Source organism: Bos taurus, chromosome 16 (genome assembly GCF_002263795.3).
Source record: "Bos taurus isolate L1 Dominette 01449 registration number 42190680 breed Hereford chromosome 16, ARS-UCD2.0, whole genome shotgun sequence".
Lineage (NCBI taxonomy): Eukaryota > Metazoa > Chordata > Mammalia > Artiodactyla > Bovidae > Bos > Bos taurus.
Window position 1 is genome coordinate 69,212,668 of NC_037343.1, and position 18,308 is coordinate 69,230,975.

The 18,308-nt window shown below is 44.4% G+C and overlaps 1 protein-coding gene across 3 annotated transcripts in view; it reads left to right on the forward strand.

Moving 5' to 3' along the window:
* The window catches only part of PTPN14 (protein tyrosine phosphatase non-receptor type 14), a 196,201-nt gene extending 178,179 nt beyond the window's left edge, over positions 1-18,022 (forward strand). For 2 of the 3 annotated variants that reach the window (XM_005217361.5, XM_059875392.1), the window contains exons 17-19: positions 1,931-2,165; positions 5,477-5,640; positions 10,744-18,022. In XM_005217361.5, the coding sequence (XP_005217418.2) occupies positions 1,931-2,165; positions 5,477-5,640; positions 10,744-10,872 (528 nt within the window). In that variant the 3' untranslated portion in view covers positions 10,873-18,022. The remainder of the gene's footprint in view (positions 1-1,930; positions 2,166-5,476; positions 5,641-10,743) is intronic. The other variant, NM_001192499.3, reaches the window with a different exon arrangement.
* Positions 18,023-18,308: the final 286 nt, after the last annotated feature.

Genomic DNA, 18,308 nt, shown 5'->3' on the forward strand with positions numbered 1-18,308 from the left:
ATCACCCTATTGAATTACATCCCTAGAAGGGATTCATTCCATTGAAAACAATGTACTTGCCCTCTGTGCTGACCCCAGGGAGGGACAAGGTGGTAAACACAGCAGGTATGATCCTTGTCCCCAGGGAGCTTACTTCGTAGTGGGATTTACCATAAAAAGTGAACCAGTAAAGTCAGCTCAGATAGTGGTGAGTGCTGTGAAACCAGTAATGGCTGGAGGGTGACTGCAGGACTTCTTTAGGTTAGATGGCAGCCCAGGGCCTTCTGAGGAGGCTGCATTTGGGCTGCAACTTGTGTGACAGGAAGCCTTAGGAACAAAGTCCAGTGATCTGTGAAGCAGCCAGAGGCTTACAGTCTCTTGAAATCTGTAATTGATGTAGGTTGTTGCTGAGTCATGTTGAACTCTTTGCAACCCCATGGACTGTAGACCCCCAGGTTCCTCTGTCCATGGGATTTCCCAGGCAAGAATACTGGAGCAGATTGCCATTTCCTTCTCCAAGTTGATGTAGGTACTCAGCAAATTATGTAAAGGCCTCTGATAAATCCTCTTTCATAGGATGGTTCAATAAAAGAGGCAGGTGTGCTTCAAATTTAAGAAGACTCAATTCAACCAAAAGAGTCAGGGCAGGACTACTTGGGTCCCTGAAGATGTGCTGCTTTGTGAGCAGACCAGCCACCACTTGCGGCTCATTCCCCCCGCCCTGTACGCTGGGCTTCTCTCCTCTCTCTCCACCCACCTCCTGCCCTAGTTACCCTTCTTTATTTTTATTTTTAAAAATTTTTAATTAAAATAATTTTTTTTTTTGGTCGCACCATGTGTCATGAAGGATCTTACCTGTGCCTCCTGCATTGAAAGCACCAAGTCTTAACCACTGGACCACCAGGAAAGTCCCCTGGGTCCCCTTGTAGGCTACCATCTCATCCACCCCCGCTCCCACCCCTGTGATGTCAAAATTCTGCAAAACTTTAAAACAGACCCTGTTTTTGTAAATGGCTGAGAATGCATATCCCCAGAAAAGATTATAAAATTAAGAGAGAGCACAAGGGGGTAGAGCCAGTTTTCCCCTCTGCTTCAGTTGCAATGGAATTAAATGAATCAGGCTGGGGGGGGGAAAAAAGGAGATTGACACCAGATGATAGAGACAGTGTCACTGCTTGGTGGGGGTAACAGAGAGTAGTACCCAGGGTCAAGCATATGAAATGAGAAGCATGACCTAGAATGGAAGCTTCCCAGGTGGCGCTAGTGGTAAAGAACCCTCCTGCCAATGCAGGAGACATAAGAGACATGGGTTTGATCCCTGGGTCAGGAAGATCCCCTGGAGAAGGGCATGGCAACCCACTCCAGTATTCTTGCCTGGAGAATCCCATGGACAGAGGAGCCTGGCAGGCTGCGGTCCATAGGGTCACAAAGAGTTGGACATGACTGAAGTGACTTAGCATGCATGACTTAGAATGATTACTGGGATCTCTCACTCCTCTGCTTAAGGTCATTTCATCACCTTCGACGGCTTCCTATCATCCATGGCATGAAATTCCTACTTCCTGCCACGGACCACAAGGCCTTTCTAACTAACCTCCTCTTTGCCATCCACACTGAAGACCTTCCTGCAGTTCTCACAGTGCCTAGCTTGTTCCCATCTCTGGCTTGTCCTTACTCTGGCTCTTCTAACATTCAACTGCAGCCTGACTGGGAATCTTTACATTTTTCCATTGATATAACTGCATGGTAAATCTTATTACTGCTGCTGCTGCTGCTGCTAAGTCGCCTTAGCTAAAATGTATGAAATCTGCTCTGTGGGAAACACTGCATGATGTTACTGAGTCAGTGACTTAGAAGGCATTCAGGTTTTCTGTGGTCCTCAGATTTTAAAACTAAGAGGATAAGAACTTCCGTTGACTCCTGTCCAATTTTGCTTCTCTGTGTGATTCAGGAAGGCGGACGAACCAAGAGCCACCGATACTGGCCCAAACTGGGTTCCAAGCACAGCTCAGCCACCTATGGCAAGTTCAAGGTCACCACAAAGTTCCGAACAGATTCCGGTTGCTATGCAACCACAGGCTTGAAGGTCAAGCACCTTCTGTCCGGGCAGGAAAGGACCGTGTGGCATTTGCAATATACTGACTGGCCAGACCACGGCTGCCCAGAGGATGTCCAAGGATTTTTGTGTAAGTTTTTGCTTCCCAGTCGGAGTTTTACCAACAGCATATATGGTCTTATCAGTTGGAGGTGAAATGAAAAGAGAGGATACTTTCTCTTAGGTAGTGAAAGTATTATAACATTGAAATATATAGTACTTTATATAGTGTGTGTAGAGCAGAGAAGATTAATACTTTTATTCTCTTTACCATTGATGCAGTGAGCTAAATATGGTAAACTAATTGGTTCTACCTTGATTTAGACCTTGGAAACATGCTAAATAAAATAAGCCAGATAGAGAAGGACAAATGCTGTGTGATTCCACTTATGTTGATTTACCCAGAATAGGCAACTTAATAGAGATAGCATAATGGAGGTTACCAGGAGCTAGGGGGAAGGGGAATAGGAAGTTATGGTTTGATAGATACAAAGTTTCTGTTTGGGACCACAAAAAAGTTCTGTAAGTGGATAGTGGTAATGTTTGCAGAATGTTGTGACTAGACTTACTGTCACTGTATACTTAATGTTATTATGTACTTTTCGAATGATCAAAGTGGTACATTTTATGTTATGCATTAAATATATTTTACCACAATAAAAAAAAACACAGAGCAATAAAGAAAAAAAAGACTTTAAAAATTTCTCAGGAGGATTTATATCTCAGAAGCCTTGCATTTCCTACAGCAGTAAATCCTCATCAGTAGTTTCTCATACCGATGATTAAAGATAGGTGGCTACCTATAAAGATAATTATTGAAATCAGCCTGTAGTGTTTGAAACTGTCATTTTCAAATTCATTCATTTATGTATATTTTTCAAGTTATGATCGTCTTAGAAACTAATTCATCCAGATTGTATGCAGGAGCTGTTTGAAAGGCCAGCACCTGGGCCTGTGTGTCCACCATGTGCCAGACACTGAATCCGGCTCTTAGCATGCAGAGATGAAACGGTCTCTGTTTTAAAGGCTCTCTCAGTCTTCTGATGAAGGCAGCCCAGTGATCACAGTCTGGGGTGAGAGCTGATGCCTCTGGTGCTAGCTGTAGCACCCTCTTTCCTTTCCACAGACTCCTCTAAACATCCTGCACTTGTGGGCAACCCCACTGCTTCCTCACCCAGCTAGGAAGGAGGTCCGAGGGTGCCCTGCAGATTATTGATTATATACCTGCTAAGTTGTTGATTCACCAGCTGGCAGAGGACCTGTGACCACCACAAAGGGAGGATGTTGAATGTCAAGACCTTGATTTTCATTTTGATAACTCATTGAGAATAGGAGGGGTGGGGAAGAGAAGTGAGAATAAGTTTTCAAAAACCTAAAAGTGCCATTTCACAAGTCCAACTAGAAAGACTCTGATGCGGGTATTTCATTCCCCATTAGTGCGCTGAAGGTTCTTGAGGAGTTGGACACTGAAAGTAAGAAAGATGATTGGACTCAGAGGACCTAGAACAAGATCTAGAGTGGGTTAGTGCTTTGCCTGAGGCCCGACAGTTACCTATAGCTCCAAATATTAATAAGGAGCATGGTGACCTCTGCAGAAGTTTCTTTCTTCATAACAGTGTGCTTTTTATTCTTTTTTGGTAATCTTTTGCTAATTGCTATTAGAAGCAAGACTTAGAAATTGGAACCAATAAAAGTAAATCCATCAGATGGTTGACTAACAGCTCTGATAAAAGATTGAATTTATAAGATGGCTAAAATTACAATCAAATCTTTTAAATCTGAGCCAGTTTAAGAAAGGTAAATCTAAATTACTGAAAAATAGAGAAAAAATTTAAATAGTATTAATTAGTTTACCTTTCTAAGAAACTCAGGACAAGTGTGCTGAGCAGGGTCTTAGAAATGATGGCTCTTTAGGTCATTAAGAATTTTAAGAGATTTTTGTTTGTGTTTAAATTAGATTGCCTGGATGCAGAGTAACTGAGTTAAACTGTCTTCCAGCCTCCAGAGGTCTTCACTGAGTTACAGCTCAAGAAACTTTATTAATATGATTGCTGGAGAAAGAATTCATTGAAATCTAATTTCTCTGTGTTCCATGAAATTCCATTTGATAGTGGCATCTGTTTTATTGATCAATATTCTTTTCACTTCTCTACTTAAATTTAACACAAGAAAAACCTTGTCTCTTGTATGTGAACATTGCCTGCCATCAGAGAATGTTCATCGCCTAATATCTATGGGAAAAAAAAAATTGTGAAGGGGATTCCATGCTCAGTATTTAGCTCATGTTGGTACAAATAGCAACTACTTTATGTAGTCACCTCAGATTGCCTTCCGTCTTGTTTTGTTCTCTCATTTTACATCACTGATGGTGGTAGTAAACGTTCATTTGGGTAAAACTACTTCAGATTACTAATTAAATAAGATTATAAAGGAAATTAGGGGTTCTTAGTCATTGTATATAATCTGGTGCTTTTACATTATCAGAATGGTTTGAATACAGTTTTTTTCGCAGTCTGAATTTTTCTCCTCATTTGATTTTACACTGCTGTACTGGAACGAGATTTTCTGAGCATCAAGAACCTTCAATTCTGCTTCTCCCCTGAACTATAAAAATCTCAACTATGAATCGACTTTTTCTGATTCTTAGACTGTACGAGGATTACAATTATTCTTTTCCCTTTTTTTGTGATCATGAAAAAAAAAAGTCTTTAAGGTTTAGATTGACTAATTTTTCATTTGTGACCAACTGGAATATTAAACAGTTCCTTGCATAGCCCTGTGGGGCCAGGCAGATGTTGGAAGCAATGAGGGAGGTGGCACCCCCCAACCCACACATTGCCTCCAAAAAAGGGGGGCCATTACCTTGAGCTACTCACGTAACCACAAGGGATCCAAGCTGAAAACCAGGCTCCCCAAAGTCTATTTTAAAGTCTGAAAATGGAGTCAAGCCTCAGCTGATGTTCACTCGCTCAGTGAAGGGAAGGAGGAAAGGGCAGATGGATGCTCTTCCCACCAGAAATTGGCTCTGACAAGCGGGCGTTTCAAGGGGACCTAGCTGGTGTTTTGATCCCAGTCTGTTAATAGTAGGAATTGCTGTAAGTAATGTCGAGAATCATCTGCTTGGGGGACTTTGGGATTTGCAGAGGGGAAAACAGAATTTAATTTTTAAAAAAAGAACTATTTAATTTAAAGAACAAATTCTCCCATGGACTAATTGACTCCCAGCTGGTCCTTTCTGGATCCAGGACTGTACAGTGGGTACCAGCCAAATAATTAGTGTCTTGTAAGAACTGTAAATTATTGTCACTTAAAAAAAAAAAATTCACCGTCATTTTTGCCCCCCTCACTTGTATGCAAAGCCGTGGAGGACTTCAGTGACGAGATTTGCATTTTGTCTTGCAGCCTACTTGGAGGAGATCCAGTCAGTCCGTCGCCATACCAACAGCATGCTGGAAGGCACCAGGAACCTGAGGCCCCCGATCGTCGTCCACTGCAGCGCCGGGGTGGGGAGGACCGGCGTGGTCATCCTTTCTGAGCTGATGATCTACTGCCTTGAGCATAATGAAGTAAGTCTCTCCGGGCTTCTGAATCATTCCCCTCTGGGGCCAGGCTACACCACGGCCAACCTTTTACCTGTGCCCTTCCATTTCCACGCTTAGTTTCCTCTCTTGACAAGAGTTTTCAGACCCGTGATTCTCACCTGGACTCTGACATTTACAATCTTCCTTATCGTCTTTCCCTTTCATTGCTCTGTGTAGAGACCCAAATAATATAGAAGAAGAGTGCAAAGTGTAAGAAAGGAAACATTTAGAAAATCTGATCATCACTGGCATCAACTTCCAAAAGTCTGCAGTGTTTTTTGTAGAAGGTCTGGTTTTATTGTGGGTAATTCTCCATGGTGGGTTATTCAGTCCATATAGTTTAGATGAGTCTTAAGCATTTCTGGGATGTATTTTGGCTTGACTCCTCCGTGAAATTGTGTGTATTTTAAAAACCTGTTTCATTCTTCAGAGGGAGGTTTCATTGAGGAGGCTGTCTGCTCTTGTCTAGGTTGGCAGTGGTGTGTAGCAGAGCTGGGTGGATGACCTGAGGGTAGAGACATGGCCTGCCTTTGCCCAGGCTAGACACGTTCGGGTCTTTCCCACTAGACATGGGCTGTGGCTATTTGTGCCCACATGGCGCATGGCATTCCCTTCTTGCTATAGGTCAGAGTTACACTGAGGGACTTTTGATTTTGTGGAGATGAGAAAACAGCAATCAAAGGCTAAAAACCAGTTCATCTGCCTTCTATTCTCATGAGGCTTTAGGGGGTTTAAATGGCTTTAATTTTTTTTTTTCTTAGCTGGATTCTTCATAGCAGCTTGTGTCCGTTTTCTGATTTTAGAGATGACGATACCAAGGGCCAGAAACAATCGAATGACTTGCCCAGTGCCAGGTGGCTCTTAAGCACTGCTGCCAAGGTTTGAAATGAGGTCCTTCACTTCCTGGCCCCGAGTTATTTCTTGTCTTCACTCTGCCTCCAAACGCCGAGTGTCATTTGGTTCTTGTTCAATTTCCAAATTGTATAACTTGGCGAATCAAAGGAGACTTTTGAAATGGTAGTTTTAAAATCAGGAGATGTTATCATGCACATTCTGTGAAGGAATTTATCCAACAATATATGTATTTGCTCAGTAGCATCAGTGGTTTGAAAAATCAGATTAAATATTGCCCCATGAAATTTATTATATTGAAACGTCTAGGAAAACAGTCAATGCCAAGTTTAAACATGTTCAAAGGATGTTTTAAGTTCCCTGCCTATAAAAAGTTAATTTTGGAAACTTTCAGCCTGTACGTACGAATGTTTATGCTGCTAAAAAGTACAAGAGGGATTATATCAATGTGGCCTATTGTTCAAACAAACAAACATTCTGTTGGGGAATGAAATGCCCATCACAGAATCAGTTGAGTCTCCATCACAGAAATCTCATCATCTCCTGTGAGTTTTTATCCTTTTTTCTCACGGAAGATTTCTGGGTTGTTTGCTTCCCTGTCACTGCTAGAAATCTCTAGGAGTTTCTATTAGAATAATGGCTTACCACTGAGTTGCAGATCCACTCAGTGCTAGGAAGATGGATTGAGAGACAGTGGAAACAGGGTACGTATGACTGCAGTGTATCCAAGCTCCCCTGGTGGCACCAGTGGGTTCCTGAGGAAGAGAAAGGGCCTCATCGTCCCCTCTCCACTTAGAGATCTTGTCCTCATGTCAGTTTCTTTGACAAACTCCCCTTCTTTTCTCCATTCCCCACGTACCCTCCTGCGCTCCCCTTTCCTCCTTTTCGAGTATGAGAAGCTATTTTCTCTGTCTTGTCTGACATGGAGGATCGCTCTGTTCTGAGCGCTCTTTGGAGACCCATCAAAGACTGAGCCTCACTAATGCAATGACATGAAGGCTCATCGATCACCAGATGTCATTGGCCCAGGGGAACATAAATAACACGTGTCAGAGCCAGCTTGGTGCAGAGTGAGGGATGTGGCCACGAACACCCTGTGTGGACTTGGTGAAGGCTTGCAGGGATTAGACTCTCCACAGGGTTTATCCAGACATAGCGGATTTCCTCAATGCCTAGCTGCGTGCCAGAACATTCTTTACGGGAACCCGTGGTCAGTCCAAAAACGACTTCTGTTCCCATTGATATTCCAAGATAGCAAGATGACTCATATTTTTCACTTCCCTTGCCCTAGCACAAATATAGTCAGCCTTATCTGTGCCGTTTCCCATAACTGCTATTGGTAGATGGCTAGGGAGAAAAAAGTTCTCTACTTGTTCTGCTTCAGGCCTGTCTAGTAAAATTCAAACCCTTACTTTAGGAGTGGGACCACGTTGCTTTGTTTTTTTAAACAAAAGATTTTGCTAAATCAGTATAAAATGGGGTGTCCCATTTTTCTCCTGTCTAAACCTTCCCATCTCCTTTTCCTGTTTTCTGGATCTCGGATACTTTATGTTTTAGTCGATAATCCATAGAGTTTGAGTTTTCTCAGGGAGATGCTTTTTATCGGAGCGAAGATCCTTACTGTGAAGTTGGGCAGCTGTGAGGTAGCAATGGGAGGGGAATCTCCGGGGCTGCCCCGAGAAGCTTCTGTGTGTCCTGTTGCCTTTGGTGACTGGGTGTTGGCTGTAACATTTCAATGCCCATACATTTTTTTCCTCCAGAATGCACCAGTTTCATGGTTTGTGATCCTCTCTCCTGGCTGCCTGTCCTCGATCAGCTAGATTACAAAAGGTCAGGTTCTCACTAGCCACAAAGCAAGATGTCTTGATCTTGCTGCTTTTCTGAATCGGTTACTCCCTCCTCCCCTGTTCATAGAGTAAGGGGAGAAAATGCCTCCTAAACAAGGTAGAGAAAGCATCAACGGCCTCCTGATTCCTTGAGTTAGGGACAATGGACAGCGGAGCCTGTGGGAGTGAATCTTCAAGGCAGGTTGAAGGATTTCATTAAGGACCAGGGGAACCTTGGTCTTGTCCCCAGATGGCCCCACATCAGCTAGTAAACCACCCTTGATGAGTCTTACAGGTTAGGGAGATGGTAGTGATCATGATGATAGTGGTGGTGGCGGAGATGCAAATGGAAGTGATGGTGGTGCTATGAAGGTGGTGGTGGTGATGATGATAGAGGTAGGGAAGTTGGAGGAGATAGTGGTGGAATTGGAGGAGAAGGTGGAAGGAAAGGAGATGGTGGTGGTGGAGGAGGTAATATAGATGGTGAAGGGGGTGGTGGAGATGATGAAGGGGGTGGTGACGATGACGAGAAGCATGAAAATATTATAATAACCACAACTCACATGTGTTTAGCATTTACCATGTGCCAACACTGGGACTTCCCTGGTGACTCAGCAGTAAAGAGCCTGCCTGCAATGCAGGAGACTTGGGTTCAATCCTTGGGTTGGTCAGATCCCTGGGAAGAGAGCATGGCAACCCACTCCAGCACTCTTACCTGGAGAATCTCATGGACAGAGGAGTCTGGTGGGCTGCAGTCCACGGGGTCCCAAAGAGTCTGACACAACTGAAGCAACTGAGCGCTTGTACATGCGCCAACACTATTTCAAGAGCCTTACAACTCGTAGCCTTTACAGTGACCTTATGAGAGAGGCCCTACTAGTGTGTGTGAGCTTGCTAAGTCACTTCAGTCATGTCTCACTCTCTATGACCCCACAGAGGGCATGGCAACCCATTCTAGTATTCTTGCCTGGAGAATCCCTATTAGAACCCGCATCTAACAAAGAGAAACTGAGGCACAGGGAGAGGACCTCTTAGCTCCTATGTGACCCTGCCTGTCTTGTCAAAGCCTTTGATGGGCACAAGGTAGAAACAGTCTTATTCTATCCCTACATTCAGGGCCCCACACAGAACAAGACTCATCGTGCATTGTGTTAATTGCTATGGTAGGTGCTCTGTGGTACTTCAGAATATAGTTTAGACACAGACCCACTAGTTACCATCAGAAGCTTATGGTCTAGGCTCTGTATTTTGACTAATAGTTTGAGGATTCACATGCTTTTTTCTCTTTCCTTATTACCAGGGACTTGTCCCTTTTAAATCTGTGGTGTGTGTTACTTAACTTGTTGCGGAGAAGCTCAACGAAATAGGACGGCATGTGTGGTATCGTAGCTACACAAAATTTGGAAATAGCTGAAATGACTTTGGAAAGTAAAGGAGGAGAAGACATATGACTTAGTTTTTATTATTCTGTTTTCAATGCTTGCTGAGTCCTTGGTAGTTTCCTGGGTGTGGTTGTTCCCCTGGACTAAGCGCTCCCAGAGCAGGGGGGGGCGTGTGCCAAGGGCACGATGGCACACGGACTCCATGGTGCTTCTGCCCCAGCTGGGCCAGGAGGATGGAAGTGACAGGAGGGAGGGCGCGCCAGGACACCGGTGACCCACCGTTTTCATTCCTCTCCATTGGAGATCCGCAAAGGATTTACACACAGGCCATCTCATTTAACACTCAGGATATTGTTAGTTAAAGGCGATCACTCCAAACAAGACTGGTGTCCACAGATTGTGCTTTGACATTTTAAAGGTTTACACACAAATGATCTCACGTGGTTATACCCGAGGTCCTGCAAGATGGCAGGATGGGCACGGGTGTTCTTATTTCACTAAGACTGAGACACTGAGTAGTCTTTATCGAGAGCTCTTGTGTGCCAGACACTGTGCTAAATGCTTTACATGCACTTCTTCACTTGATCCTATGAGCTGGGTATGGTTTATCATCCCGTGTTATTGCTGAGGAACCATCACTGACTTGGTCAAGGCCGCATGGCGTTAAAGGAAAGCATTGGTATCCTGATATCACAGAGGAAGAAATGACCCAAAACTGGCTTAAATCCTACCGTTGGGCCATGGTAGCCTTGAGAGGAACCAGCTGGGTTTAACTTCAGCCTCTTTGTCTTCTCTAACAGACTGGTCTGTATTTAAAATATCACACCAGTGGTGCGGGACAACCAGCTTCTCCAGCTGTAGGCACGGTCTTTGATGGGGGTAACCTAGAGGGGGCGGTCTTTGGCTTCTTCCCGTACCTGTACAGGGGCTGCGAGTAAATACATTCCTCATTCCAGGTAAGGGAATGAGAAATGACCCAAGGAAAGCCCCTCCAGCCCACCATCTCAGAATCTTTTCTTTTCTTGCAGAAGGTGGAAGTACCGATGATGCTGAGGCTCCTCAGGGAGCAAAGAATGTTTATGATCCAGACCATCGCTCAGTACAAGTTTGTCTATCAAGTCCTCATCCAGTTTCTCCAAAACTCCAGACTCATTTAACCCCCGCATCCCCGACAGCAGTTCCCAGAAGAGGGGCCCAGCTCCATCTCACGGATGGGGAGACACCTCCAGACAACATCTGTTTCCCAGCAGGGCGCAGATGGCCAGAGCAGGCAGAGGCCACGGACTCCCTGAAGGCGGGAGCCAAGATCACTCACAAACATCGTGTACTATTTTATATGAGATAATTTATTTTTTCCTCTCTCGGGATAACTTGTGAATCATCCTATGGCAGTTTTCACAATAATATAGTCCTTTTCATTTGAACCACATTTTGACTGATCTGCAGTGTAAACAGGGCTGTATGGAGGGAGGGTTGGCTGGTGCGTCCTTTGGGGGGCAGAGGCAGAAGGGAACACATCTCTGGTGAAGTTGCAGCCAGATTTGTGACCAACCCTGAAATTCATCAGCCTTATTGCTCATATCCAAATCAAAGATGGCAAGGAAATGAGTGCATCCTAAAATATAAAGCACTAAGACCCTATTTCTGAAGGGGAAAAACAACACTATTCTCTTATATTGGGGGTTCCTGTGGCTTGATGGGGGCTTTCCAGGTGGCTGTCGTGGTAAAGAACCCGCCTGCCAATGCAGGAGACATAAGAGACACACGGGTTTGATCCCTGGGTGGGGAAGATCCCCTGGAGGAGGGAATGACAACCCACTGTAGTATTCTCGCCTAGGAGAATCCCATGGACAGAGGAGCCTGGCAGGCTGTAGTCCATGGGGTCACAAAGAGTCAGACATGCTGAGTGACCAAACTACAACACCATTGGTTCCCTGGTCACTGTCCTGAACTTCATAGGTTAGTACATAATAAAGCATGTTCCGGGTGCTTTCCCTCTTGCTGACTTTAGGGAATTCTTCTGTCATCTGGCTTTTCTTGGTACAACTTTTCAGTTGTGGCTTTTGTCTTAAAATTGACCTTTGTGGGTATTCCATGATGTATTCCTCCGCTGCTTTTTTTCCCCCTCTTGAGCTGTAAATACATGGAAAGAATGGCATCCAACCCACCAGAAGGAGTGTGCCTTTGTTATTTCCAGTCACCACACAACAGTAAACAGGTGTGGAAGCTGATTCCCGATGGGCTTTGGAGTATAAATCAACTTGGTTTCATACCTGGCCAGCTATGAAAAACTCAGTTTCACACCTGAGTCTGTATTTGGACTCAAGAGTATCTGGCGAGGGAGGGTCTCTTCCCTTCTCCTCCAAGGACTGAAGAATCAGTCGGGAGTAGAGCTTCTACTGAGCCCCCTAGGGTCTGGAATTCTGCTGAATGATCTGAAAAAGGAAAACCACTGGGATGACATGTATTTTCAGTGGATCAGAGCTCATAGCTCTCACGAGGAGATGCTCAGAACACGGATCATCAGCAGGCAGAGAGAAACTTGTTTCCTTTTCCTTAGAGACTTTCCATCCTTGGGATCCTCTGCCGTTAGGGATGTTTTAATGGTTGGTCTGCAGTTACTGGCTTATTGTTTGATGAACCACATCGGTATTCCTCTTTCCTCCGTCAGCCCCCATGTGAGCACTGTTGATTTCTCATGTGGGCAGCGAGTAGATGTGCAGTCTCTTTGAGCCCATCACTCTTGGACATCCTTTCAACTCACCAATGTTGCCACTTGGTGCCAAGGGAATATTCCTGATTGCACAAAATATAGAGAAGAAGTAGGTTCGGTATCCAACTTCCTAGCCAGAGTTTATATTGAAACCCAAAGGAAAACATTTAAAAGTGATTCCCCATATTTTGTTTTTAAAAACAAATGCTTTTGGTCCTTGAGCCCGTTTTGCATTCCTTTTTGCATCTCCAGTAAATGCCAACCTATCTCCTGTTAAATTAGCAGCAGCCATTTAAAGTCCTTTCAGCGGCATCTGCATCATAATTGCCCAGAGATGCTTTATATCTGGGAAGCAAGCCAAGGAATAAACCTTGAAGCAAAGTGTATTAAATTAGTTATCTAGTTAGAGCTTTTGGAATGAGTTCCTGACGACATAGCAAGTCTGAAGCTGGGGCTGCCGGGGTCTGTTGCTGCAGTGGGGAGAAAATAAAAAATGGAGAGGGGAAAAAAAGACACTATGTCACCACAAGGCCGCCAACACTTTCAGGCCTCTGGGTTTGCAGCTTTTCCAGTTGAAATGTCTTGTTTCTTTCATCCGGCTCATTTGGATGCGCTGACCCAGGGTTCATGCTTGTTTGCTGTGGTCCCTGGACCAGGGGGAGCTGAGTTTGATGTCTTCATCCTTGAGCTAGGCTGAGGCTGCCAGCAAAGCCAGCCCATGTCCTGCTGTGCTTGACTGGAATCCTGAGGCTCTAAGGAGACACCGCCTTTTGGCTGTATTTATCTTTAGACCCATCTCTTTCCCTGGATGGGAAGCAGATAAGGATTTGGTGGCTTTACGCAGGGATGCCAATCGCTGGTCCCTTTATAGGCAAGGAATTGAGTTCCTCCCCTCAGCTGGAGAGAACAGTAAGGTCAGGGACATCTCCACGTGTTCTGTTTTGAGTAATAAACTTAGAGAACTTTACTTCTACAACATTTGTGGTCCTAGATTGAAAAGCACGACTATTTTTTTGACTGTCGTTAGTCATTTGCCTCCAAGTCCCTTGGTCCTCTGGCATCTTCCTCCATCGGCCTGGATAGAGGGTCCCTGTGGGCTCTACTGGGCGGGGTCCCGTGGGACTTGTCCATGGCTGCCCAGGACACTTTTAACCTTTATCCTGCCCACACTCAGCTCTTCCTATAAACACTGATGGCTACAGTAAGTCAGCACTCTGATCCAGCTGCCGACCTTTCTTCTCCTTTTCCAGGTTGACTCCCATGAAATTTCCAGGATTTGGACCATTTTTTAAATTTACAATGACAGGAAATTCACTTGGATCAACCTAATATGTATAGTTTGTTTCTTCCCCTTGATTAGTCTGGATCCCAATGCGCCATATGTCTTTTCTCAAGAGCTAATGAACATGAAAGCGTGTACGCTGGGTTCTCTCTGTGAACCCGTGGCCTTGTTGCAGTGACCCTCGCCTCACTTGGTGAGTGGGCTGTCTCCTGGGGCTTGGAGTCACACTTTGCAGAGATGTCAGTGCACTTTGGATTCTCATAAGCAGGGCTGGCCATCAGGCACATGTCTGGGGGTTTTCAGCTGTTGTTCTTTCTTGATGTATAGTCTGTATTAGCTGGCCTCAGCTCAGTGGTTATGGAACATAATCTGTGGGCCCAAAGGTGTCCAGAGCGACAAAGCGAAGTGTGCTTTCAAATCTCTTCCCCACGTCCAGTCGTGTCTATGATGGAGAAAGTGGGTAGATTATTGATTTTTTGAGGGGGGAAGGAATCTGTCAGTCAATTGAGGTCAAAGGGTGGGTAAGCACAGGGGCCTTCTGTTTGCCAGGGAGCTTAGATTCAAGGAATGGGGACTGAGTCACAGGCATATCAGTGTTACTCTACCCTTCATTCCTCTTTCATGTTGGGAATAACTGTCAGCATCCTAGAGTAAGAAACTTCCAGAAGCACCAGGTAATTCCTGTTGGGCTGTTAAGGTGGCTCTTTGTGGGAATTCAGTTTCTTCATGTTTTACCAAAGATTCTTCTGCAACTGTGTTTTTTATGGCCTATGGATTTTATCAGACATTTATCATGCTCTTATTTAGTCATTTCTTTTTGTGAGCAAAGTAACAATTCATCTAGCACTACTTTCCAATGGAGAAAGTTGGGGTTTTCATGGAGACTGCACAAAATCTCCATTGGTCTAGAACTTTATGGGCCTATAGGGTTGAAATAGTCCTAGTTGGCCCTACCAACTCCAGGACGTTAAGATTATGTTTGACACTTCTGAGCTCTGAGCAAGGTAGCAGAGTGGTCCTTCTCTTTGCCTCAGCTTCTAAGACATTTGGGGGCAGAAGACCTTACTATTGAAAGGAGCAGCAACATTCCTGGGAGAAATGGGCAGGTGTATTCAATCAAATTCTGCCAACTCATATGTATTACCCTGAAAATTGCTGTTCTTCCCAGGATCCTGAGAAACTCAATGACCTGCTTGCCCAATACCCAACCTTTATCCTGCCTGCTCTGAGCTTTTGAATTTCCATTAGAAACTCAGATGGGTAGGTGTTTTTACCAGCTCACTACTTTACTTATTTTTTCCAGCTTATTATAGCTGCATCTTCTTTCTCAAGGCCAGACTAAAAAGTTCTCTATTAAAACGTCCATGAGGCTGGCATTGAATATCTGGCACCCAATGGATGTCACAAGACTGCATAATTTATTGTTGTTTGTGCTGTAAAAGGGAGGATGCACATCAGTTCCTATTGTTCAGCTTCAGTCAGCCTTCCCATTTTAAAAATAAATTCAAGGACATTTTAAGACAGGAGGGCATGAGCCGATGGGCAAGCCTGACCGTGATGAACATCTGTCTAGAAAGTGTCTGTTCCCTCTGCCATGCTTTGGGCCATCAAGGCCATTCTTTCCCCAGAACACCAGGAGCTTGCCCAGAGAAGAGCTGTAAATGGGGGGAGGAAGAGGAAGGCTTTTTAGATCAGCTTTGGAGTTGCTATCAAAATGTTCTGGACTCACAAAGAACTTTTTGAACTCGGGGGTGTCTCTCCTACTCCGTCCTTCTCTGCGAGGTCAGGGGGGTGGAAGTGAGGCGGCACTCCTAGGCAAGACCTCACTGCAGTGGGAAGATCGGTTCCACCCTCGCTGGTCGTTTTAAACTGTGTCCTCGCTGTTGTGAGAGAGCTTGACGAACATTCTGGGTTCCGATGCCTGCCTCGATCCACTGCTCAGGAAGACCCCTCCCCTTGCTTGCTAGTGGCCCTCCCTTTGCTGGCAGCCTTTTCAGCAGAATGTTTTGCTCATCCACACGGTTCCAGAGTTAGCCATCGCAGCTCCTGGGCGTCTTGACTGTGTCCCTCCTGGGGGCCCCCCGGGTGGCTGCAAAGTGGAGCACCCCCTTCCCAGCATGCCGTCTTTGTAATCAGGGCATGAGAACCAGGAAGATGTCAATACATAATGGCAGTTCCCTGGCTCACTTGAGAGCACAAGTGGGAATACTTTCTGATGTCACCCTCTCCTTTCTAAGAGTACCCTGCGTGCCGATCTTTCCTTTTCTCATTTGCTTTTATGGAGCAGCTCTCGACAGCAACCCCTTTTCCTTCCTTACCCTTCTGGTGCAACCCTTACAAAATAGTTGAATCTAGTCATAGGGAATCACTCTTTAAAATCTCTCCAAATTATAAAATTAGGAAATCTAATTCTTACCTTAACATGCTTCTATAGTTTCAAAAAGTAAAATCTGGCATTTGCATGGTTTCAAGGAATAGAATCTGGCAAATGGAAGTAACCAGAATGAAAATAGCCAGGTGCTGTCAGCAACCAGGAAGCTGACCTTCCACCCTCTTTCCCCTTGGTGATTGACACTATCGTTCAGGACTAGAAAGGAATGAAAGAAAAGCTGGATTCAATGATCAGTCCTGTTTGAACAAAGATTGCAGCCGTCTCTCAGGCTTATTTTGAGGTGACCTTCTATGGATCCCCAGTGGCTGCCTTTGGCATAATGATACACGTGTGGTCAGATCGTCTCCAGCCCCTTCCTGCAGACCGTGTTCCTTTCATCATGGCCTCTACACAGCCTAGATGGTCTGGTGAAACGGGTGAAGCTCTGGGCTCTTTGCAGACTTTTTACAAGCTGCAAGGCTGTCTAGGGAGGGGCAGGATTGCTATTCATCCAGTCTGTGATGGGACCTTTCTTCCCAACCTCCTCCTCAAGGCAAACAGAGAGCCCACCTTACCCGAGAGAGGTCTTGGGGACAAGCCTGGAAACATTGGATTGGGGTCTTTCTGTGCCTTGGGGTGGAACTGTTTGGCTAACAGCTCAGGAGTCCTGCTCTGAGTTGAGCTCGGCTGGCTCTCAGAGCAGAGGTGCCTGGTATTCTCAGCATTTCTCAGGGGCCGCCCACCTCCCTGAATTGCAGTGTTAGCTAATAAATACCTTCAGCTTGGAACTGAGAGCTGTAATTCAGAGCCATTTTCTGCCCCCGACGTGAACATTGTAAAATGTTACTGCAACTTCCTTTGACTGAACTTTCTTGCCAGTTTGGAATCTTTAAAATCTATCGAACTTATCCTTTCAAAAGTAAGGTTACTCTTTATCAGAGATGATTTCCTGTGTATGTCCTTTGTTCCTTCAGTAGTCAACTGACTTGCTTGAGCATATATATGTAAATGGGATAAAAAAGGGTTTACATATGCAGATGACTATTAAATATGTAACCTTATATAACCTGTGTTACATCAAGTAACATGCTAATCTGTTTCACTGGACTATAATTGTGCTACTTAATTCAGTATTTTGAAGTTTTCCTTGGTCTCTGTCTTTAATATGTTGTCAATTGTTATATCATTCAAGCCAGTTGACATTTAATAGGCCTCATTTCGGATGTACAGACAAGTCCCTAATGTAGAAACCGGTTTGTTCTTAAGGTTCTTGAGTCAGTCCACAGAAGCCTTCTGACATCCAACACCACTGAACTGCAGGGCTGTCAGTCGCACGTGGCTGGCTGGCATGGGCTGACCTGGACATGTAACTGCCTATTGAGTTACTGCTGTGAGACATGCATTCCAGAGTGGGGACTTGGGATCCTGAGAACACATTCTTCTCCCCGAGGTGTCCACTTGCTACCGTGCAAGATGGAAGTCCAGTCTCATTATGACAAGCTAGTTGTAAGGAGAGAGGAAGGCGGAGACGTTTATATGACATTCCCTGAGTTGGGGAGTGATTAATATTCACATGTCAACTTCACTTTTATAGACTCTCTCTCGATGATATTAAAAGCCTTAAATAAATCTATGCATGCTCTTCTATGTGCTTTTTTTATATCAGTAAATAAGCTTATGCTTGCCAGTTTTATACGCAGTTATGAAGTGTATGAAACTGACTTTTGACAGTATTTTTGCACTGTTTCTTACCTGTTTTTATAAAGTCTTTAGATATTGGTTCTGGTTGTGTATTGTTTTATGTTCTCACTGCCCTTGTCATTGCTGTTAAATGTTTCATATGTGCCTTTACAAATGTGAGATCTTTATTCTAACCTTTTTTGTAAAAGATATCTATTGACTTCCAAATGCAATAAACTTTTTTTTTTTTCAGAGAAAACAGTTGAATCTTTTCTGTACTCTGTATGTTTTGCCTTAGTCAAAAGCATCTGCTTACTTTTAGGATTATTTTCATAGGCAAATGTGCCTGGGAAAAAACTGCTTTTTAACTTCTTTAAAGCCCATTTATTTCTACCCACTTTTCATTCCTGTATAACACGCTGAAGAATTAGTTTGAAATTTCCCAAAGTCATCATTGTTAGAACAAAACGTGAAAGGGGTAATTGCTAAGTAAATGGAGTGTGAAGAGCCTAGAAATGGGGCTTTCTCACTGCTAGTGATAACCCTT